The 22,213-nt window shown below is 60.7% G+C and overlaps 1 protein-coding gene across 1 annotated transcript; it reads left to right on the top strand.

The window, feature by feature from the left end:
- The first annotated feature begins 687 nt into the window (after window positions 1–687).
- On the top strand, window positions 688–20,642 carry KLHL17 (kelch like family member 17). The gene is made up of 12 exons (XM_021537769.3): window positions 688–768; window positions 9,050–9,270; window positions 10,030–10,151; window positions 10,541–10,762; window positions 11,679–11,795; window positions 12,367–12,580; window positions 13,675–13,819; window positions 14,359–14,526; window positions 14,803–14,891; window positions 15,881–15,954; window positions 16,680–16,861; window positions 17,385–20,642. Exons 2-12 carry the CDS (start codon window positions 9,060–9,062, stop codon window positions 17,611–17,613), a joined length of 1,773 nt encoding a protein of 590 aa, XP_021393444.1. The 5' UTR covers window positions 688–768; window positions 9,050–9,059; the 3' UTR covers window positions 17,614–20,642.
- Window positions 20,643–22,213: the final 1,571 nt, after the last annotated feature.

Raw genomic sequence — 22,213 nt, 5'->3', positions numbered from 1 at the left:
ACACAGTGGTGGTCACTCTCTCTGTCCAGGTGACACGGTTGTGGTCACTCCCTCTGTCCCTGTAACACGGTTGTGGTCACTGTCCCTGTAACACGATGGTGGTCAGTCTTTGTCCCTGTACCAAGTGCCAGGACACAAGGATGGAGTTTTGAGCTGCACCAGGCACGGTTTGAGGATGGCCACCAGGCGGGATGTCCCCGTGGAAGGGTGCCCAGGCCGCGCAGGGGCTGCGGGGCTCTCTGTCGCCCATCCCGGCGGTGCCAGGGCGCCCTGGAGCCGGCACTCAGCGCCTGGGTGGTGACAAGCCGCTGCCCGGCCCAGGCTGCGCTCCGTGACCCCAAACCTCCCCTGCCCAAATTATTTTGGGGCCCCTCAGGCCACGCCCCCTGCGCGCTGGCCACGCCCCCATTAACCCCGCCCCTCCTTTGTGCGGCGCGCGCCTGGGGGCGGGGCGATGCGAGAGGCCCCGCCCCGTTCCGGCGTGGCCCCGCCCCGCCGGCCCCGCCCCCGGTGCCGGTGCCGGTGCCGGGCCCGCAGCGGCGCCGGTGCCGCTCGGTTCGGTCCGAGCGGACACGCGTGCGGCGCCGCGCCGCGGGGTTATTCCGGGGCACGGAGGAAGCCGCAGCCGCGGGGCCGCCCCGGCTCCCGCGGGAGCCGCCGCCGCCGCGCACCTGCCCGCCCCCGGCCCGCCCCGAATCCCCGGCGCGGTGCGGCTGATAGCGGCGACCCGCAGCATCCCCCGGCTTGGGCCGTGGCCGCCCCGGAGCCGTGAGTACCGCCGGGGCACGGCCCTGCCGCCCGCACCTCCTCTTCTCTTCCTCTCCGTCTGCCTCTTCCTCTCCCTCTTCTTCCTCCTCCTCTCTCCCGGTGTCCCTCTTCCCGGCAGGGCCGGGGCGCTCAGAGCCGCGGGAGGAAGGCGAGCGGGGGGTAACGGGATGGGGGCACAGCGGAGGGGTCACCGGGGATGACGGGGGGACCCCCGGAGGAGCTGCCGCTCCATCCCTCCCGGCGCTGCCCCTGCGCATCCCTCCTCGCGGAGCAAGTTTGTTTTCGGGGTACCACGCCGCACGTCCTGGGGTACCACCGGCGCCGCTGCCGAAGGTTTTGGCACAACTGGTGCCGTTTCCAAATAGCTGCGGAGGTTTGGAACAGCCGGCGCCCTTCCCGGCCTCTGTAGCACCGCGGCATCGCCCCCGGGGCCGGCAGCATCCCTGTCCTCTGCCAAGTGCTGGCTGGATCCGCTGGGAACGGGAGAGCCGCAGAGCGGGGCTGGCCCGGCCGTGCCCCTGCCGGGGGAGCCGCGCTCGGGGCTCGGGGCGACCTGAAGGGCACGGGGAGAAGCCTTGGAAACTCGCGGGGACCGTGGGACGCAGCTCTCTGTGGCCTCTGCAGTGGCTGTCGGGGCACAGGGATCTCCTTGAGCCACGGCAGCGCTGCCGGAGCTGGAGCTGGAGCTGGTCCCGGCAGCTCGGGCCAGGCTGGCAGCTGGGCTGGTTCTGCTGGCTGAGCAAACCAACCCTCCCTGGGAACAGAGCCCTGCACCTCGGCAGGTGAGGGGAAGGTGGCTGTCCCCTCTCTGTCCCCTCTCTGTCCCCGCTCTGTCCCCGCTCTGTCCCTCCTGTGCCAGCCCGCAGGAGCAGCAGCCTTGCTCTGGTGGCTCTCTGTGCTCTCCTGTGACTCCCTGCTGTCCCACAGCGTTATTCCGGGGGGCTCTGCATTGCTGGAGGTGATTCTGGAGTGATTCAGCAACACGTGGATGTTTCTGGGTGCCTTTAGCACCAAGAGGTGCTGGTTTGTTACAGGTCCGGTGTTTTGGGGCTCTCTGAGCTTCAGTGTCCAGCAGCCTTTTGGTTTTCATCCCCGCAGCCACAGCAAAGCCCTCTCTGCAATCCCTTCCCTCTGACCCCGAGTTTCCCTCCCGAGCCTGAACATCTGCTGGAAATCCTTTATTCAGCACAGCAGTGAGTAAGACTCGGGGAGATGTTGGGTGTAGAGATGTGAGTTTCCTTCCTGAGCACCGAGTGATTAATGAATCACAGCAAAGAGCAGCTAATTCCGAGCGCACCAGGAGCTGGCAGGCGGAACGGGCACCTGCTCTCTTGGCTTGGGAGCTCCACGCAAAGGGAGCTGCTCCCGAGCATCTCGGGGAGCTGGGACGGTCCCCGTGCCTGCTGCCAGCCCAGGGCAGCTCGTGGGGGTGGCACTGGCACGGCTTTGTCCTGCCAGCACAGACAGCAGCCATCTGCCCCTCTCCCCCGTGCCAGCCTGGAGTGCAAATCACAGCAGGCATCCTCTGAGGGCTGGAGATCTGCTGGGGAGCCTGCTCTGCCTCCTGGCTCCGCTGCATTCCGGGCTCAGCAGCTCCAGAGCTCCAGCAGCCCTGCTCACGTCCCACTGGAGCCTCCTGGATCCCCTCAGGAGCTGGAGCTGCCTCCAGAGCCTGGGGCAGGCCGGGCTCAGGGGGCCTGGGGGGCTCCATCTGCTCTGCCTGGCCCGTGCAAACCATCCCTGAAGGATGTGGCTGCTCGGGGACTGGAATTCGAGCTGCTCCAGCTGCATTCCCGGGCTCTGGGGCCGGCTGGCCTTGGCAGGCCCCGCTGTGCCAGCGAGCTCAAGGCCGGGCTGTCACATGCTGCCTGGAGCTCACTTTGGGGCTGTGGCCGGTGCTGCTGCTGCTTGCCAGGAGCTGGGAGGGAATCCTTTCCTTTCCTGCCTTGGAAAGGCTTTCCCACCGCCCCACAGAGGCTCAGGGCTCGTTCAGAGAGCTGGGCTGCTCCGTGTTGGCAGAGAGGGGCTGGAGGAGGCGTTGGAAGCATCCCCGAGCCAGGCAGTGCCCACGGTGACCTCCTGCTTGGAGAGAGCAGGATCATTCTGTGTCCTGTCCATCTGGGAAAGATCCCCCTGGCTGTTTGCAGCCAGCAGATCCCAGTGCTTTTTCCTGCTTCCCCTGCTGCTGCTGCCTCATGTCACGGAGTTACCCGTCCCTTTAGGAGCCAAGTGGTGTCTGCTGCAGAGCCTGCCCGAATTCATCACTGTGCCGTGCCCCCGGGGCACTGCTGGGCAGTGGTGACCCGCTCTGGGCTGGCACACTGTCCCCTGGAGCCACGGGAGCTGGCACAGCAGAGAGGGGAAGGACCCGGCCCCTCCTGCACCGGGGGTGCTGCAGGGAGGGAGCAGGTCTGGGAGGCAGGAGGGTGCCTGTGCCAGCCCGGGCTGCCTGTGCCAGCTCAGGCTGCCTGAGCGCTCTCCCCTGGTGCTCACCTGCCTGAAGAATGAGCTGGGGATGGAGATGCTGTCACAGGATGGGCAGAGCAGCCCGCTGGGGCTGGCACTGCCTGTGTGCCAGGCTGGCACTGCCTGTGTGCCGGGCTGGCACTGCCTGTGTGCAGCACTGGCACTGCCCGTGCCGTAGGGATGCGACAGAGGCTCCTCTGCCGAGGCTGCTGGCGACGCTGGCAAGGGGAATCAGGACGTGACCCACATTTCCAGCTCCTTGCAGAGCCGGAGGCTCCTGCAGCTCCGCTTTTGGTGTGCTCTGTGCTGGACTGCAGGAGCTGCAGCCCGGCCCCAGTGCAGCTGGGGCCTGCACGTTCTGCTGAATCCAAAGGCAAGAATGCATTTCCATTCCCCCCTAACCCGGGGGTTCAGCAGCCCCAAACCCCCTCCAGTCCTGACCCTCAGCAGCAATTAGTTGAAAATGACCCAAATATTGGCGCAGATCCTCGGAATCCCTCGAGCGTGGAGTCCTGCTGGGAGCTGCAAAACACGGGAGACAAAAGCTGAGTTTGGAGGTGTCTGAAGAAAGAGCTGCTGCCTGTGGCAGCTGAGGACGAGGCTGTGGGCACCGAGATGAGGATGATGAGGATGCCCTTCATCCCTCTGAGATATGAGAACGCCCCAGGGCATTGAGCCTCTGCCTCGTGCTCCCTCCTCTCACTTTTTGGGGTGGCCGAGAGCGGCTTGGAGCTCCCAGATAGAACTCCCCAGGGAATAACGAGGGGCTGGGCTTTAATTAGGAGAGGCTGGAGTGTGCAGCAGGGCGCAGGGAGGGGCTGAGGGGCTGTGCCCAGGTCGGGGTGCTGGGTGCCCTCCCTGCCTGGAGCCAGCGCTGTGTCTGTGCCTGGCGCTGGCAGCTGAGTGCAGCTTTTCCCTGTCCTCCCATCCCCCTGCCGAGGCTCCACATCTCCCTGGCAGCTTGTCACTTCTCTGCAGATGTCTAGACAGGAGGATCCAGTGCGTGTCACTTATGCCTAATTCATTAAATAAAAATAAAAAATAAAAAAAAAAAAGGAGCCCCAGCCCTCCTGGGAGCAGGGGATTCTCGGTCCTGCAGCCTCAGCGCTGCCCTGCCCTGCCCCGAGGCTCCCTCGCAGCAGATCCACTTCCAGGAGCTGCAGGGGATGCAGGGGATGCAGGGGATGCAGGGCAGGAGGTCTGGGGGGTTTAGGGGAGGGACAGCTCCCTTGCTGCCACTCTGCATCCAAAATCTCAACCCTGGCCTCTGGACAGGAGCAAAACTCCAGCTCAGAGCATCCCCTGCAGCCGGAGCAGCTCCTGCCTCTGCCCTGCCAGGCTGGGCTCTGCCAGGCTGGGCTCTGCCAGGCCCAGCTCTGCCAGGCCCAGCTCTGCCAGGCACAGCTCTGCCAGGCTCTGCCAGGCCCAGCTCTGCCAGGCTGAGCTCACAACGAAGCCCATGTCAGCTGGAGCTGCTGCCCGCTGTCGGTGCCAGTGGGAGCTCCCTGGGTGCAGCAGGGAAGGGACCCAGAGCGTTTCCCTTTCTGTGCCAGGGGCACTGCTGTGGCACGTCCTGCTGGGGACAGCTGCCGGGGTTTCGTGCCTGCTTTGCCCCTGGGCGGGCACAGCTGAGCGGTTCCCATCCTCTCTGCTCGTGTTTGTGGTGGGCAAGGGAGGGGGAGGGTGGCAATGCAATTTGTTTTGTCATCGGCCCTCTGGAAGTAGGGACAATTTGGGATATCCGAGTTTGATCTGCTGTAGCTCTGAAAACAGCCCTGGCATTTGATTATTGATTACCAAACGCTGCTCCACCGTGATCCTCTCCCTCCCAGGGATGCAGGAGTCTGGCTGTGCCAGTTTGGAGGGGAAGGGGCCTGGCCCGCGGTGCCGCCTGGCAGAGCTGGTCTGTGCTGCTGCGACGCCCTGGGCTGGCGCTGAGTGCCAGGAGGGCTGTGTGCCCTCTGCAGAGGCAGCGCTGCTGGGGAGCCCCAGGGCTGAGCACAAACAGCTGCTTTTCCGTCGGGGACGTGGCACAAAGGGACGGGGACACACGAGGGCACGGACTGAAGCTTGGCTGCGTGCCGGGCCCGCGGGCACGGGGCTGTCCCCGCTCCCCTGTCCCCTGTCTGAGCAGCTGCACAGGATGTGGCCCTGCTGCCTCCCAGGCTCCTGCCAGCCACCAAATCCCCATGCAGGCTGTCAACAAAAAGCCATTCTGCAGGGCCTTCCTGGGGAAAGGGCAGGCTCGGAACTTCTCCCTGGAGGATCCTCTGTTCCCTGTTTATTGCTCAGCACGCTTCTTTTCACTCCCAGCAAAATATGGTTTTTTGTGCCGAGAGAACAGGCCTCCCTTTGGGCAGGGATCATTTGCATTAATTAACAGAGCTGTTATGCATGGCCACGCTCTGGCGCAGAGAAGCCAAACAAACGCCTCCTTTTTTTGTTTTTTTGGGGTTTTTTTTGTGCCACGGCCTCGGAGTTATTCCAAGGGAGGCAGCACATCCGTCCCAGCCCGCGGGGACACGTGCAGTGCTGCTGCTGCCCACAAAAGTGGGTTTGTGCTTCCTTCCCCCTCTGAGCCCTGCACACTGCTGCCCTGTCTCCTGTGGTGCAGGCAGCGTTCCCCACGAATTGCATCCACACCCCCTCGTTTCCTGGGAATGGGGTTTTACAAGGAAATGAGGAATTTTCGGTGCTGCTGGCGAGCTGGGAGCTCGGCACAGGGAGCAGCACTGGGCTGTGCCACCCCTTTGCCACGCTGGTTTTGTTCTGACCCCTTCGAGCAGAGGAGCTGTGATGGGAACCAGTTCTTGTGGGGTGCAGGGGACAGTGGGGGCTGTACCCACTGCAGGGCTCCAGCCAGCCCCATGCCACGAGGGTGACACTCCCATGGGGCTGGTGGGAGGGTGAGCGGCTCCTCAGGGAGCCCGGAGCCCAAAAATCCCCAAGCACAGCTGGCTCAGGCTGCCAGGACTGTGCCCTGGCTTGGGGACACCCGTGGAGCCCAGTGGCTCGGGTGGCACCTCCCTCCTGTCCTGCTGGGACGTGGCACAGGCTGGGTGGCACCGTGGCGGTGTCACAGCTCAGGGAGGGTGGCACAGCCCTGTGCCAGCCTTGGGGACCGCAGGGAGAGCTCTGCCTGCTGGCCCTGGGGGTCACTGTGCCCACAGCCAGCCTCACCCTTGTCACTCACCCAGGGCCACGCAGTGCCTGGTGGCAGGACTGGAAGTGAGCCCGGCGCTCCCGAACCTTTGGAAGTGCCCCCCAAGCTCCAGCAGCACCCCCGGCCTGCTGTGCCCTCTGGATGCTGCCCCAGGGTGCCAAACCCTGACTCACAGATCTCCAGGAGCAGCAATGCCACCTTCTCCAGGTGCAGCAATGCCACCTTCTCCGTGCTGTGTCCTGCCTGTCCCCTCTGAGCCCCGCCAGTGCCGCAGCTCCAGGAGCTCCGTGCCCCGTGCCAGCCCCGGAGGGACCAGGAGCAGGAACACGACTGCAGAGCTGCTGGGGGCAGCAGGGGTGGCACACAGCAGGAAAACCCAACAGGACTGCAGAGCTGCTGGGGACAGCAGGGGTGGCACAGCAGGAAAACCTGACACGACTGCAGTGCTGCTGGGGACAGCAGGGGTGGCACAGCAGGAAAACCCAACAGGACTGCAGAGCTGCTGGGGACAGCAGGGGTGGCACAGCAGGAAAACCTGACACGACTGCAGTGCTGCTGGGGACAGCAGGGGTGGCACAGCAGGAAAACCTGACAGGACTGCAGAGCTGCTGGGGACAGCAGGGGTGGCACAGAGCAGGAAAACCTGACACGACTGCAGTGCTGCTGGGGACAGCAGGGGTGGCACAGCAGGAAAACCCCGGGGCTTGCAGCTGGGCATGGGCAGAGGTGGGGAAGCTCTGTCTGCTCCCTGCCCTGAAGCAGCTCTGGGAAAGGACCTCTGGAGCCAACCCTGCCCCTCTGGAGCCCAGGCAGGGATGTTCCTGACAAAAACCCCTCCTCTCTGTGGGCATCTCAGCCAGCAGATGGGAATTGGGAGATGGGGCATCCCGGGGATGCTGCAGCTTCCCAGACGGGATGTGGGAGGACACGAGCTTGCTCCCGGGTTGCTCCCTGCTGCCCAGGGCACGGTGCCACCCTGCTGTCCCTGCTTGAAGGCACCAGCACGCCCTGCCTCTGCCCTGTGTGTGCCCCTGAGCCCTCCCTGCTGCCAGGGATCTCATAGCACCCCAGCTGGTGCCAGCAGAAAAGGGCATTGCGGGCTTCTCCCCGCTCAGGCGACGTGTTTATTCATCTTTTTGTCCTCCCCCAGACTCCCGTACGTGCTACAACTGCTCCTTAAACAGGCGAGGGCAGGCTGAGCAGGCGCAGGATTTTTGCTGGCTGCTATTTCTGGGCTCGGCAGGGCTGGTGTGGAGGTGTGCAGCAGCGGGGGCCGAGGGGATCCTCTCGCCGCGGGGATGCGGGGGCAGCTGGCAGGCTCGCCTTTGCTTCAAGCTGCTTTTTCCCTGCTGCTGCCTCCCCCTCCTCCCTCCTGCTGCTCTCTCGGCCCCTCCTCGCCCCCCCAGCTCCGGCAGAGGCAGCCAAAGGCCTTTCGGAGCAGCCTGGATGCAAACAGCGCTGGGGGAGGAAATTCTGCATGAATCAATGTTCCTGGATCAGGCTTTTGCTTTCCTAGAAGCACAGAATGGTTTGGGTGGGAAGGGACTGTAAAAATCATCTGGTTCCGTGGGCAGGGGCACCTTTCACTATCCCGGGGTGCTCTGAGCTCCTTCCAGCCTGGGGCAGCCACAGCTCCCTCTGGGAAATCCATTCCAGGGCCTCCCCGCCCTCACAGGGAAGAATTCCTTCCCCATATTGAACCTGAATTTCCCCTCTTTGTTTGAACCAAGTGACATTTCCCCGGCAGGGCCTGGTCAGAGCTGTCAGGGTCGCTGTCAGCACAGGCTGTTTGAGCTGTGGTGGCTCCCACAGGGATCACCCATGGCTAAAGCCTGGATTGATGCCTTAAGCTTTACCTTTCAGATTTTCCACATTCTCTGCTGCATTGGTTTGTAACGCTGAGCTTCACATGAAGTGTCAGCAAGTTCTCACAGCTCAGGCACACGGAACAATCCATTTCCAGCCCCAGCACCAAGGACACTGCTGCAGCTTCAGCCCCAAAAAGTGCCAACAACAGGAGAGTAAAGTGGGAGGATGGGACTGCACAACCTGGAATTGGACAATGAACCCCAATATGGAAATGGACCCAAACTTACAAAAGTGTGAAAACTCGTGACTTGGATCCATCTTGGGTCTGTCTTGGATCCACCTTGGGTCCACCTTGGGTCCATCATGGGTCCCTCTTGGGTCCATCTTGGATCTCTCTTGGGTCCACCTTGGGTCCATCTTGGATCCATCTTGAGTCCCCCTTGGGTCCATCTTGGGTCCATCTTGGGTCCACCTTGGATCCATTCTGGGTCTGTCTTGGGTCTGTCTTGGATCCATCTTGAGTCCATCCTGGCTCCATCTTGGATCCATCCTGGGTCCACCTTGGGTCCACCTTGGGTCCATCTTGGATCTCTCTTGGGTCCATCTTGGATACATCCTGGGTCTGTCTTGGGTCTGTTGTGGGTCTGTCTTGGATCCATCTTGGGTCCATCCTGGGTCCCTTTTGGGTCCCTCTTGGGTCCCCCTCGTGTGCAGCCTCAGCCAGGCTCTCGCACTGCTCACGGCGACTCCTTCGAAGGCCTTCCAGCAAATCCCCAGTTATTCCCCATCCAGCTGCTCCAGGGCTCCTCCTGGGGCAGCAGCTTAACCCTTTGTTTCCCCCAGAGGCGCAGCCATGGAGGGCGGCGTGCAGCTGCTGAGCCGCGACGGGCACAGCGTCTCGCACAACTCCAAGCGCCACTACCACGACGCCTTCGTCTGCATGAACCGCATGCGGCAGCGCGGGCTGCTCTGCGACATCGTCCTGCACGTGGCCACCAAGGAGATCAAGGCCCACAAGGTGGTGCTGGCCTCGTGCAGCCCCTACTTCCACGCCATGTTCACAAGCAAGTAGAGTCCTCTCTTCCCCAGGGCAGGCTGGCAGCTCGCCCCTCTCCAGATCTCTTCCCCGCCCTGTCCCCCTCCCTGTTCTCGCTGCCCTGCCCTTTCATGTGTTGTTTCTGTCAGCAAGAGCAGGAATATTCCTCATTTCACTGCCTTCCCTGAGTCTTTTTGCCCCTGTGCAGGATCCTGGCGTCCCCCTCCTGCACAGGATCCTGTCCCCATCCTGCAGACCTGGCCCCCAATCCCTAGAGCTGGGCAGGAAACCTTCCAAAAACAAACCACTTGCTCCATGCATGGTTAAATCCTCCATTTCCCTCTCTGCCCTGATTCCCCTGCCCACAGCTCCCTGCCCAGGATCCTGGTGCCCTTTGTCTTGTCCTTGACCCCCAACTCCTACAGCTCCTCCTTGCCAAGAGCTGCACAGAAAACCTCCCTGGGCTGTGGTGTGGAGGTGGATGCAGCTCATTCCATGCATGGTTTAATCCTTCATTTCACTCCCTTCTCTGACTCCCTGCACAGGGTCCTGCTGTCCCTCCCTGCACAGGGTCCTGCTGTCCCTCCCTGCACAGGGTCCTGGTGTCCCTCCCTGCACAGGGTCCTGGTGTCCCTCCTCCAGTCCTGCTCCCCATTCCCCAGAGCTGGACAGAAAACCTCCCTGAGCTGGCATGCAGAGGTGGATGCAGCTCGTTCCACGCATCCTCCTGTGGGGAAACAGCCCTGCTGAGGGGGGTTTTGTTCATTTTTGGTGTCCTTTGCCCCAGATGAGATGAGTGAGAGCCGCCAGACCCATGTGACACTGCATGACATCGACCCGCAGGCGCTGGAGCAGCTGGTGCAGTACGCCTACACGGCTGAGATCGTGGTGGGAGAGGGCAATGTGCAGGTAGGAGCTGTTCTTCCCCAAATCCCCCTTCTCCACAAAGCTGTTCTGTACTCCTGGGGACTCCTCCTGCTCAGCACTGCCAGCTGTGGTGGCAGCTGGGTTTGGCAGTGGGCAGGGAGTTTAGCTGCTTCCCTTGCCAGAGGTGGCTCCTCAAAGCTCTGTGCAGTTCCCAGCTCTCTGGGCTGCTCTCCTGGCCCTGGGGGTGTTACAGGTGTCCTTCCCAGCTGCTCTTCACCTCAGAAACCAGGGGTGCTCTGTCCTTTCTGTGCTTCTGCGCCTGCAGGTGCTCACTAAACCTGCTCTGCTTGTGCCTCACAGTGGGACGAGGGTGAAAATCCTTTCCTTGCCCTGGAAACTCCCTTTTGCCCCGTTCTTTTCCACTGTGCCAGACCCTTCTTCCTGCTGCCAGCCTGCTTCAGCTCAATGGTGTGCGGGACGCTTGCTGCAAGTTCCTGCTCAGCCAGCTCGACCCCTCCAACTGCCTGGGCATCCGGGGCTTTGCTGACACCCACTCCTGCAGCGACCTCCTCAAGTCTGCCCACAAGTACGTCCTCCAGCACTTCGTGGAGGTGTCCAAGACAGAGGAGTTCATGCTGCTGCCCCTTAAACAGGTGAGGCCCCGCTGGCAGTGTGCAGGTCTGGGTGCAGCAAAGCTTGTCCTGCTCTGTCCGGGAGGGAAAAGCCTGAGGATGTGTCCTGGGGGGATGGGGTTGGCAGGGGGTGTAGCCAGGTCCTGGGCTTTGGCCCCACTCTGTTCAGGCTGTGGGAAGAGCTCTGTCAGCAGGCTGAATCCCACGGGAAATAAGGACAGGAGAACAGGACAGGGGCTCGTTTTGGTCACTGGTGCTTGCCACGTGAGCTCTGAGCACACTGCCCTGCCCCTGGGAATGGGTCCTGGCTGCCCTGGGCACGTGGCTGGGATGTTTAAATCAGTTTAAATCACCTCAGTCAATGTTTCTTGCTGGTCATCATGTGGTGCCAGTGTGGCCCTGGCTCCTCTCCCCGGGCAGGAGCAATTCCCAGCCCTTGCTCTGCATCACCAACCTGTGAGGATCAGCAGGATCAGACACCTCCCCTCACCCATCCCCGGGGCAGTGGGAGGTGACAATGAGGGGAGCATCCACATCTCCCCTGCTGCAGCTCTGCAGGTGAAGGGACAGTTCTGGGAGCGGCCAGGCCTGCTGGGTCTGTGCCAGGAATTATGGAAGGGACAAACGCCAGCAGAGTCATCTCCCTGACACCACTGGTAGTGACATCGGGGAGAATTGTCAGCATTGCAGCAGCCTCAGCCACAGCGGGGGGAAGTGCCAGGGAGGGTGGTCAGAGATGTCCTCACAAAGCTGCACCTGCTGCTTTTGGGGCACCCTGTTGCTGTTTGGAACCCCCAGCATGTCCAGGAGGCAGAGCTCTGCCTCTGGCACTGCTCTTCCACCGGGCTGTTCTCATGCTGGGAGCTGGGAGCTGGGAATGTCTCCTTTCCTCCCAGCCCACACCAAGCAGCACTGCCCTCCCCACCCTGCCCTGCAGGTGCTGGACCTCATTTCCAGCGACAGCCTCAACGTGCCCTCGGAGGAGGAGGTGTACAGGGCTGTGCTCAGCTGGGTCAAGCACGACGTGGACAGCAGGAGACAGCACGTGCCCAGGGTGAGCGTGCTGGGAAGGGGCTGAGAGTGCTGGGAAGGGGCTGAGAGTGCTGGGAAAGGGCTGAGAGTGCTGGGATGGGGCTGAGAGTGCTGGGAAGGGGCTGAGAGTGCTGGGAAAGGGCTGAGAGTGCTGGGAAGGGGCTGAGAGTGGGCTGGGAAGAGGTGAGAGTGCTGGGAAGGGGCTGAGAGTGCTGGGAAGGGGCTGAGAGTGCTGGGAAAGGGCTGAGAGTGTTCTAGAAAGAGGTGAGAGTGCTGGGAAGGGGCTGGTGCTGCCCACCATCTCCGAGTGCCAGGGCTGGGTGGGCACGTGGCTGGAGGAAGCTGCAGGACAGGGCAGGAGCAGCAGGTCCCTGACCTACCACTTCCAGTCCCACCTCACTCCACGCCGTGCCATGGGCAGGGACACCTTCCACGAGCCCAGGCTGCTCCAGCCTGGCCTTGAACGCTTCCAGGGGTGGGTCAGCCCAGGGCAGGCCGTGCCCCACTCCGGGTAAAGAGTTTCTGGCAGCTCTCAGCCGTGCCCCTGCCCTGCCCACGCCCGTGGCCCAAGGCCTGCCCTGCTGTCCCCCCAGCTGATGAAGTGCGTGCGGCTGCCGCTGCTGAGCCGGGATTTCCTGATGAGCAACGTGGACACGGAGCTGCTGGTGCGGCACCACTCGGAGTGCAAGGACCTGCTGATCGAGGCGCTCAAGTACCACCTGATGCCCGAGCAGAGAGGGGTGCTGGGCAACAGCCGCACGCGGCCGCGGCGCTGCGAGGGGGCCAGCACCGTGCTCTTCGCCGTGGGTGAGCCCTGCGCCCTGCCGCCGGGCCCGGGCCGCGCCTGCGGCCCTGGGCAGCGTCACACGCAGGGGCTTGCACTGAAGCACCCGCGTGTCACAGAATTAGATATACATTTGTATGTGTAATATAATATATATATCATATTGAATGTGATTATAGGCAGGGGCTTGCATTGAAGCACCCGCGTGTCACAGAATTAGATATACATTTGTATATGTAATATAATATATATATCAAATTGAATATGATTATAGGCAGGGGCTTGCATTGAAGCACCTGCATGTCACAGAATTAGATATACATTTGTATATGTAATATAATATATATATCAAATTGAATATGATTATAGGCAGGGGCTTGCATTGAAGCACCTGCATGTCACAGAATTAGATATACATTTGTATATGTAATATAATATATATATCATATTGAATATGATTATAGGCAGGGGCTTGCATTGAAGCAACTGCATACCATAGAATTACATATATATAATATATAATATATAATATATAATATATAATATATAATATATAATATATAATATATAATATATAATATATAATATATATATAATATGATTATAGGCAGGGGCTTGCATTGAAGCAACTGCATATAATATAATTATATATATATAATATATAATATAATATAATATATATGATATAATAAATATATCATATATAATATGAGTATATGTAGGTGCTTTTATTGGGAATCAGGGGCGCAGACCCAAATCTGACTCCTGCCTTTCGAGCTGAACGTATTTTATATTCTATCATTATATAACTCACATATAAGTTATTAAACTTATATTGTTCTACTGTACACATTAACCTTATTCAAGCATGAGTTCCTGGTGATCTTTCTCAAGCCCCTGACCACAGTTTCTCATGGCTATTCTTCCGCCTTAGCAGTAATTACATTTAATTACTAAGCAATCATGGCATCTAGCAGTTGCGTCATTATCACATTGTGGTTAGGCAGCAGCACAAGGCCTGTCCTTTCCCAGGGTGTTTCCTTCCCCAGGGCCTCCCGAGGCAGCTTTCCTCGCAGCTCCCCGTGAGCTGCAGCCCTTTCCCCGTGCCCTCCCGCAGGTGGCGGGAGCCTCTTTGCCATCCACGGCGACTGCGAGGCCTACGACACGCGCACGGACCGCTGGCACATGGTGGCCTCCATGTCCACGCGCCGCGCCCGCGTCGGCGTGGCGGCCATCGGCAACAAGCTCTACGCCGTGGGCGGGTAAGGAGCACGGGCAGGGCGGCACGGGCAGGGCGGCACGGGCTCTCCGGGGGCACGGATGGGCAGCGGGATCTCGGGGGCTGCCGTGGTAAAGCCCCTTGCCTGGCACGGGGGTCTCTGTGCCCCCGGGGTGGCTCCTGCCGGCTGTGCTCTCGTGGCCAGCAGCAGAGATTCCTCCTGGCCACTGTGGGAGAGCAGCGAGGAATGAAGTGAGGTCCCCCCAAAATGGTTTTCGTGGCAGGCGTGTGTGGCCAGAGCAGGACTCACCCCACAGAACTGACCTGGCAGGGGTGTGGAGGAAATGCCCCACGGGCATTCCCCGTGGGCAATGCCCCCTCCTGAACTGGGGCATTGTGCTCCCGTTTCCCTTAGAATGCCAGAGTGGTTGGGGTTGGAGCCTCAAAGCTCATCTCATCCCACCCACCACACCTTCCACCATCCCAGTTTGCTCCAAGCCCCATCCAGCTGGGACACCTCCAGGGATCCAAGGGCAACCACAGCTTCTCTGAGCAGCCTCTTCTCCCCTCCTGTCCCCGCAGCTACGATGGCACCTCTGACCTGGCCACGGTGGAGTCCTACGACCCTGTCACCAACTCCTGGCAGCCCGAGGTGTCCATGGGCACCAGGAGGAGCTGCCTGGGTGTGGCAGCCCTCCATGGGCTCCTCTACGCTGCCGGGGGGTACGACGGGGCCTCGTGCCTCAACAGGTAGGGGTTGCCTTGCTCCAGCCCTCCCTGCTCCTGCATGCACTGTCCTGGAGCTGGGAGCCCTGCTCCTGACCCTTGAGCGGATGTTTTGCAACCCAGCTCCTCCTTCCAGTGGGAAAACCCCCACTTTGTAGCCCTCTGCCCTAGCAGAACCCAGCCTGTGTCAGCTCCTTCATTTCCCCTGTCCATCCCCAACTCCCTTGGAGCTGCCCCACATCCGAGAGCTTTGACCTGGGCTTTTCCAGCATCCCACCTTTTGTCCCCCTGTCCCTGCAGTGCAGAGAGGTACGACCCCCTGACGGGCACCTGGACCTCCATCGCTGCCATGAGCACCCGGAGGCGCTACGTCCGCGTGGCCACGCTAGGTGGGTGCTGCCACGGGGGCTGGGGGGTCCTGGGCAGGATCTCCTGCACTGCTGAGGGTTCCTTTGGCTGCTCTGCTCCAGCTCCTGCCCCCTCTGCCACGTCCTGGTGTGCTCCCTGCCTCTGCCCTTCTCAGCCTCCCCAGCTGGGGATTCATCACAGCCTGGAGGCAGCTCCTGAGGGGATCCACAAATGGTTCCCTTCTGCTTTAGAGGAAGGGGCTGCCTGTGGAGGATCCCCTGTCCCTGGAGAGGAAGGGACAGCCTGATTAGTCCTTCACTGTGGAAGCAGGACAGTCCTTTCAGCAATGATCCCAGCTCCACTCTCACCCCAGCAGGAGCTGGATCTCCCTGGGGATGCTTCCCACCTGGCCCAGTGTCCCGTGCCTGTCCCCTGCCCTGCTCTCTGCTCTCAGCTCTCTCTGCTGACCCAGAGCTCCCCTCCCCTCCATCCCCAGCTCCTTCAGAGCCTGCCACGCCGATCCTGGCATTCCCCTGCTCCTGCTCCTCTGCTGAAAACACCCCGGGGCTCCGGAGGGGAGCACTGGAAGGAGGTCAAGGAGCAGCAGCAGCAGCAGCTCTCTGGAGGACAGGAGCTGCCTGGTGAAGATTTCACACCACTCCTGCTGGAAAGGGAGGGAACGGGGCTGGCCGTGCTGGGAGGAGCTGCCCAGGGCAGGGGAGGCTCAGCCTGGACCCGTGTGGGCACCTCCAGGGTGGCACCTGTGGTGATGCTCAGCCTGGACCTGTGTGGGCACCTCCAGGGTGGCACCTGTGGTGATGCTCAGCCTGGACCTGTGTGGGCACCTCCAGGGTGGCACCTGTGGTGATGCTCAGCCTGGACCTGTGTGGGCACCTCCAGGGTGGCACCTGTGGTGATGCTCAGCCTGGACCTGTGTGGGCACCTCCAGGGTGGCACCTGTGACTCTGTGAGGGGCTGTGCTGGCATAGGGACGAGTCCTCAGCTCATGCCTGTGCCTCTGTCTTTGCAGAAGGCAACCTCTATGCAGTCGGGGGCTACGACAGCTCATCGCACTTGGCCACGGTGGAGAAGTACGAGCCCCAGGTAAATGTGGGAGATTTGGGTGACTCTGCTGCTTCTCCCCTCCTCAGGAGGGCCTTAAGCCACCGTGCATGGCTGTGAGGTGCAGGGGGATCAGCAGGGACAGGGCACCCAGGGTGCAGTCCCGAGCAGAGGGATCCCAAGCTGCTCTGTGAGAGCTCTCTGTGGGGTTTTGGCTACCAGAACACCCCCTGGCCCCGGTGCCCCTAGTTCTGTGGGAAGCAGGGATCCTGCCCGTGCCCTGAGCTGTGCCCAGCTCCCAGCTGAGCTCCTGCTGGCGGCACACCAGCGTGCTGAGCAGGGAGTGTGGCAGGCTGGGGACACGTGTTGTGCCCAGGGACACAGCTCTGCTCCAGCAGGGTCGGTCACTGCAGCAAGATCAAAGAGAAGCTCCTGGAGGCTTTTCATGAGCTGCAAAACCACAGCTGCACTCACAGAGGTTGGAAATAGATACAGCTCAACCCCAAGGCTGGGCTGGCATTCAGCTGGGGCACAACTGGTGGCCTGGCACGGGGATCTCTGTGCCCTGGGGTGGCTCCTGCCAGCTGCTGCTGTGCTCTCTGAGCCAGGCAGCAGAGATGCCCCCTGAGAGCAGCGGGACAGAGAGGAGGAAAGAAGTGAGGTCCCCCCAAAAGGGTTTCATCAGGCACTGCTGGCCAGACAGGAGTGACCCCACAGAACTGACCCTGTGTGTGTGGAAAAGGGCCTGATGGGTTCCCTGTCCCCAGATCAACACCTGGACCCCCATTGCCAACATGCTGAGCCGCAGGAGCAGCGCGGGCGTGGCCGTGCTCGAGGGCATGCTCTACGTGGCTGGTGGCAATGATGGCACCAGCTGCCTTAACTCCGTGGAGCGCTACAACCCCAAATCCAACACCTGGGAGAGCGTGGCCCCCATGAACATCCGCAGGTAAGGGCTGTGCCCCTCTGGAGCCCCAGCTGCTGCAGCAGGACGGGGATCTCACCTTGCTGTGCCCTGCAAGCCATAAAACAGGCACAGCACGGGGTTTTAGGGTTTGTGGCTGCCCCACCACGCTCCCGCTGTGCTCAGAGGGATTGGAGGGCGTGCCAGGAGGGCACAGCAGGGATGTTCTGCACAGGGGTTTATCCTCAGCAGTTTGTGTGGCCATGAAGAACCAGGGGTTGAGCTCGCTGAGCCCACAGAGATGCTGCTGGGCTGTGGGAGGAATTAAAGCTTACAAGTCCGAGGATTTTGGGCTCTGAGGGTTTGGTATTTGGTGAGGTTTGGACGAGAGTGTCAGGGTGAAGGGGGAGATGTGTGGCTCTGTGCTGCTCTCTGCCTGTTTGTGCCTCAGCAGCTCATTTCCACGGGGTGTTTGTGGGGTGCCGGAGCTCTGGGCAGGTCCCTGCCACGCTGAGCTCCCCCCACACCTGCCAGCCTCACCCCTGTGCTCTCTGCTCGGCCCTTCCAGGAGCACCCACGACCTGGTGGCCATGGACGGGTGGCTTTACGCCGTGGGGGGCAACGACGGCAGCTCCAGCCTGAACTCCATCGAGAAGTACAACCCCCGCACCAACAAGTGGGTGGCCGCCTCCTGCATGTTCACCCGCCGCAGCAGCGTGGGGGTGGCCGTGCTGGAGCTCCTCAACTTCCCCCCACCCTCCTCGCCCACCCTCTCGGTGTCCTCCACGAGCCTTTGACACCGAGCCCGGCCGTGCCTCGGCCCCGGGGGACAGCGGTGCCCCCCGCTCGCTCTGAGCACGAATGCCAGCCCAGCCCTCCTGGGGGGCTTTGCCCGCTCCGGGGCCACCAGGGCCACCAGAAGTGCTTCCAGGGCTGGCCCGTCCCTGGAGGGCGAGCAGAGGGGGCTCTCCCTCCGGCCAGACTCATCCAGCACCCCCCAAAAGCTCCTCTGGCCAAGGGGGAACCCGAACCATTGCTGCTTCTGGGGTTGCCGTGCTCCAGCCGTGCCACGGGCACTGCCAGCCCCGCGGCGGCCCCGGGGGGCACGGCCCACATGCAACCCCCTCTCCTCTGAATGTCACCGTAGCCAAACTCAGCCCAAGCCTGCGTGCACTGCTCCGGACTCTGGGGCCGCTGCCCCGCTCCGAGGGTGTCTCTTTGATGCCTTAACCCCAGCAAGAGAAGAAGCCCAGCCCAGGCACGGCCCTGCAGGATGGGGAGGGTCCTGAGCCCTCCCGTGCTCCCCTGACCCACTGGGATCCCAGCTGAGCGTGGCTCTGGCCAGGCAGGTGGCCGCAGGCACCTTGGGGGCATCGCTGCCATCGCTGGCCCAGGCTCCAGGACTGGGACTCGCTGTTCCCCTCTCTGCAAAGCAGATTCTGGGTTTGTGGAAAGGAGTCAGTTCTTGGAAAAAGAACAGTCCAGCCTTCTGAACGAGAAGGATTGCCTGGCATTACTTTTTTGGGTATTAATTTTTTTATTTGCCTTTTTTTATTTGAACGCTAATATGATTTCATAGCCGTTTCTTTTTTACACTGCCCTGGTATTCCCCATCCCCTCTGCTCTCAAGGCAGCAGAAGGGATGCAGTTCCTTTTCTCATTTGTTGAGGAGATGATTCCTGTGCCCTGGAAGTTCTCTCTGGACGGGTGGGGTGTGTGCATGTGTGAGATGCCAAAAGCAGCACGGGAGAGACCGTTTTCCAATTAGCGACTCCCTGGCAATTAAGCAACCGCTTTAATTAACTAAAGCTTGGATAAATTCGCACTGTAAGGCCAGTCCCAGAGCCAGGGCTCCCGTGGTGTGGGGTTTTCAGGGTGTGCTGTGTGTGTGAGCCGTGAGCTGAGGCACAGATCAGGTGCTCTCCACACCACAGAGGAACGACTCAACCACTGGTACCTCAATCGTGTTCAAATGTAGCATTGGAAATATGGTCCAACTCTTTGGAACTCATTCCTTTCTCCTTTTTTTTCCCCTGCTCCCCAGTTCTCACTGACAGAGCTCAGATTTCACTCGTGTGGTACTTGTGGGCCTGAATTTTTAAGTAGCAAGAGATTTCTGCTTTATGGGGGGTGAAAGAAGGGTTTAAAATGAGACAGGGACTCCCCAACTTCAGATCCTTTGCTTGGTGGTCTGATTTTCCCTGGGCAGGTGCCTGCAGGTTTTCCAAGCCCACTGGCGTCCTTCACAAGCCCACTCACAGTGCCTCACGTTGTCCATCTGGAACTCCCAGCAGCTTCTGGAAAGCAAGGCTGCTTCCCCCTCCAGCCTCTCCCCCAGGACAGTCTGAGCTTCTCAGGCTGAGGAGGCCTTTTTGGCTTTTGGAACAGGCTCTAAATCTTCTTTTTGTCCCCTTGTCACTGCCCCAGCCTGTCACAGCTCAGCAGCTGCCCCGTTTCCCTGTCCTGCAGAGGCCCCTGCGAGTGTCCAGGCCTTGCAGTTGTCTCCTGGTCCATGTGGGCTGCCCCAGGAAGGTCAGAGCAATCTGCTTTGTTCAAAAACTGATGAAACCAGTGAAATCTGCTCTGTTTTCTGCATGTGCCTCACCCAAGTGAGCTCTCAACCCTTTCCATCCCTTTCCTGTAACCAGCAAAGGAATTTCACTCTCCTGCTGGGCTCACGTCAAGGTGTCCCTGGCTCCAGGGTCCCCTTTGCAGGAGGATCAGCCCAAAAGCCCCAAGGAGAGGTGGAAGGGGCTGGTGCTGAGCTTGGCCCGAGGTGCTGAGGGGCTCAGGAGGAGTCAGGAATGGAGAGTGGAGCCCAGCCAGGAGCTGCAGTGCAGGAGCTGCTGAGGGGGAAACAGGGCTGGTTTCAAACAAGGAGTGAGAGGTGGCAGCGGCTGGGCCTCTGCTCCAGCTGGGGCTGCTGCAGAGTGAAGAGGGAGCAAAACCTGAGGGGAGTGAGGAATGCAGCAGCTGAGCAGAATTTTGGTGCCACGTGCCCTTGGCCTCCGCTGGAATCCTCAGCGGCTGCACTGCAAATCCTGAGTGGTGCTGTCCTGCTTCCTGGGGAGCAGGGACAGGGGCAGGGGGCTCCTGTCCCCCCTGGCTGCATCCTGAGCAATATCCCACTGAGCCTGACCCCTGGAACGCGGCGAGGAGGGAGCCTCTTGTCTCTGCTGCCCAAACTATGCAGGTGCTCACTGCTCCCCTGTGCCGCAGGGAGGAGGGAGGAAAGGGCAAAACAATTCCCCAGCATCTTCTGGGGGTCCCCAGCCCCCCGACCCACACTGTGTGGACACGAGGTGTCAGCTCCTGCCCTGGGAGATGCCAGGGTGGGATTGCTCCTGGTGCTGCACGTCCCCTGCCGAGGAGGAGGAGGAGGAGGAGGAGAGCTCGGAGGGGACGTGTGTCTGTGTCTGTCTGTCTGTGCGTAGCAACCCTGTCTGAGGGGAGGAGAACAACTCTGTGTGGCTTCCCTGCCAGTTTTAGTCCGTGGTGTCTCACCCAAGATGTTCCTTGTCTGCACTCCCAGCAGAGGAGCATCCCCAGCCAGGGGGCTCCGGGCTCTGGGGGTTTTTCCCAGCAGGGCCAGGCAGAAGCCCCTGCCCTGATTTGGGGGCAGAGGCTGCCTTGGCCTCCCTGCTGGGCACACCTGGTCCAGATCCATGTCCAAGCGTTGTTGTCACTTTGATTTCTCTGTAACTTATCCGACTTTATTTATGTGGAACTCTGTTTCTCTGAATTTTTTGCACTACGTGGGACTGGGGAGGGGATACAAGCAATAGAAGCCAATGTGTACAATAAAGACATTTTCTTGGATACCGGATCCTGCCTCGTGCATCCTTGACTCTCCCTTCCCTCCCCTGGCTGGCTCCTGGGGCTGTCCCTGCTTTCCAGTGCAGGCTGGGATCCCCAGGCAGAGGGTGCACTGCTCTGATCTGCCTGAGCAGCCAGGGGAGGTTCAGGTTGTGTCAGGGGAGGGTTTGGGATGGAGCTCAGGAAAAGATTCTTCCCCAGAGGGTGTTGGGCACTGCCCAGGCTCCCCAGGGAAGGGGTCCCAGAGCTCCAGGAGCTTTTGGACATCTCCTGGGACAGGGTGGGGTTGTTGGGGTGTCTGAGCAGGGCCAGGGGTTGGACCCTGATCTAGTGGATCCCCTGTGACTTGGGATGTGATTCTATGAGATCTCATGTGCCTGGGTGCAGCTTTGAGGCGTTTGCTCAGAACTCCCATCTGGAGCCCAGCTGGGACTGGCCCTGCTGGGGGGGTGTTGGTAGAGGAGGCCAGAGGGGCCCAAACCAGTTTGGAAGGCCCTGCTGTGGCACAGCTGAGCTAAAAGGAGCAGCTTTCTGCCAAGTCCCAACCCCAGACTCAGCTGAGGGTGTTGGGGGCCTGGGTGGGTGTGGGGGTTTTGTATTCCCAGTGGGGATTTTGTGCTGGGAGTGTCCCCTCTGTGTCACCCTTCCCTTTATCACAGAGAGAACACGCTGGAGACCTCGGGGAAAAGCCCCAGCCCCAGAGGCTCCAGAGCTGATTTCCACCATCACAGCCCAGTTTGGTGTCCCTAGGAGTCCCTGCCAGCTCGCCCTGCAGCAGGAACAAGAACCAGGCCAGGAACCCCCTCCAGCTGCCACCTCAGCCCGTCCCTGTGGCTGGGGACAGAGAGATGGCCCCATGGCCGGGGACATGGAGATGGCCCCAAGGCTGGGGACACAGGCCCCACCGTGCTTCCTGAACTGCTGGCCCAGGAGGGGAACACTGAGGACATTTCATGGAGGAGAACGCTGAGGCCATTTCACAGGGCAGGGGAACGCTGAGGACATTTCATGGGGCAGGGGAACGCTGAGGCCATTTCATGGAGGGGAATACTGAGGACATTTCACAGGGGAGGAGAATGCTGAGGACATTTCATGGAGGGGAATACTGAGGACATTTCACAGGGCAGAGGAATGCTGAGGCCATTTCACAGAGGGGAGAACTGAGGCCATTTCATGGGGCAGGGGAACCTGAGGCCATTTCACGAGGGGGAATTCTGAGGCCATTTCACACTGAGGCACATTTCACACTGAGGCCATTTCACACCGAGGCCATTTCACGAGGGGGAATTCTGAGGCCATCTCACACCGAGGCCATTTCACGAGGGGGAATTCTGAGGCCATTTCACACCGTGGCCATTTCATGAGGGGCAATTCTGAGGCCATCTCACCCCAGCCCATTTCACACTGAGGCCATTTCACGAGGGGCAATGCTGAGGCCATTTCACACTGAGGCCATTTCACGAGGGGCAATGCTGAGGCCATTTCACACTGAGGCCATTTCACGAGGGGCAATGCTGAGGCCATTTTACACTGAGGCCATTTCACGAGGGGGAATTCTGAGGCCATCTCACCCCAGCCCAT

This window comes from Lonchura striata, chromosome 24, assembly GCF_046129695.1.
Source record: "Lonchura striata isolate bLonStr1 chromosome 24, bLonStr1.mat, whole genome shotgun sequence".
NCBI lineage: Eukaryota > Metazoa > Chordata > Aves > Passeriformes > Estrildidae > Lonchura > Lonchura striata.
This window is presented reverse-complemented; position numbering and strand designations above follow the sequence as displayed.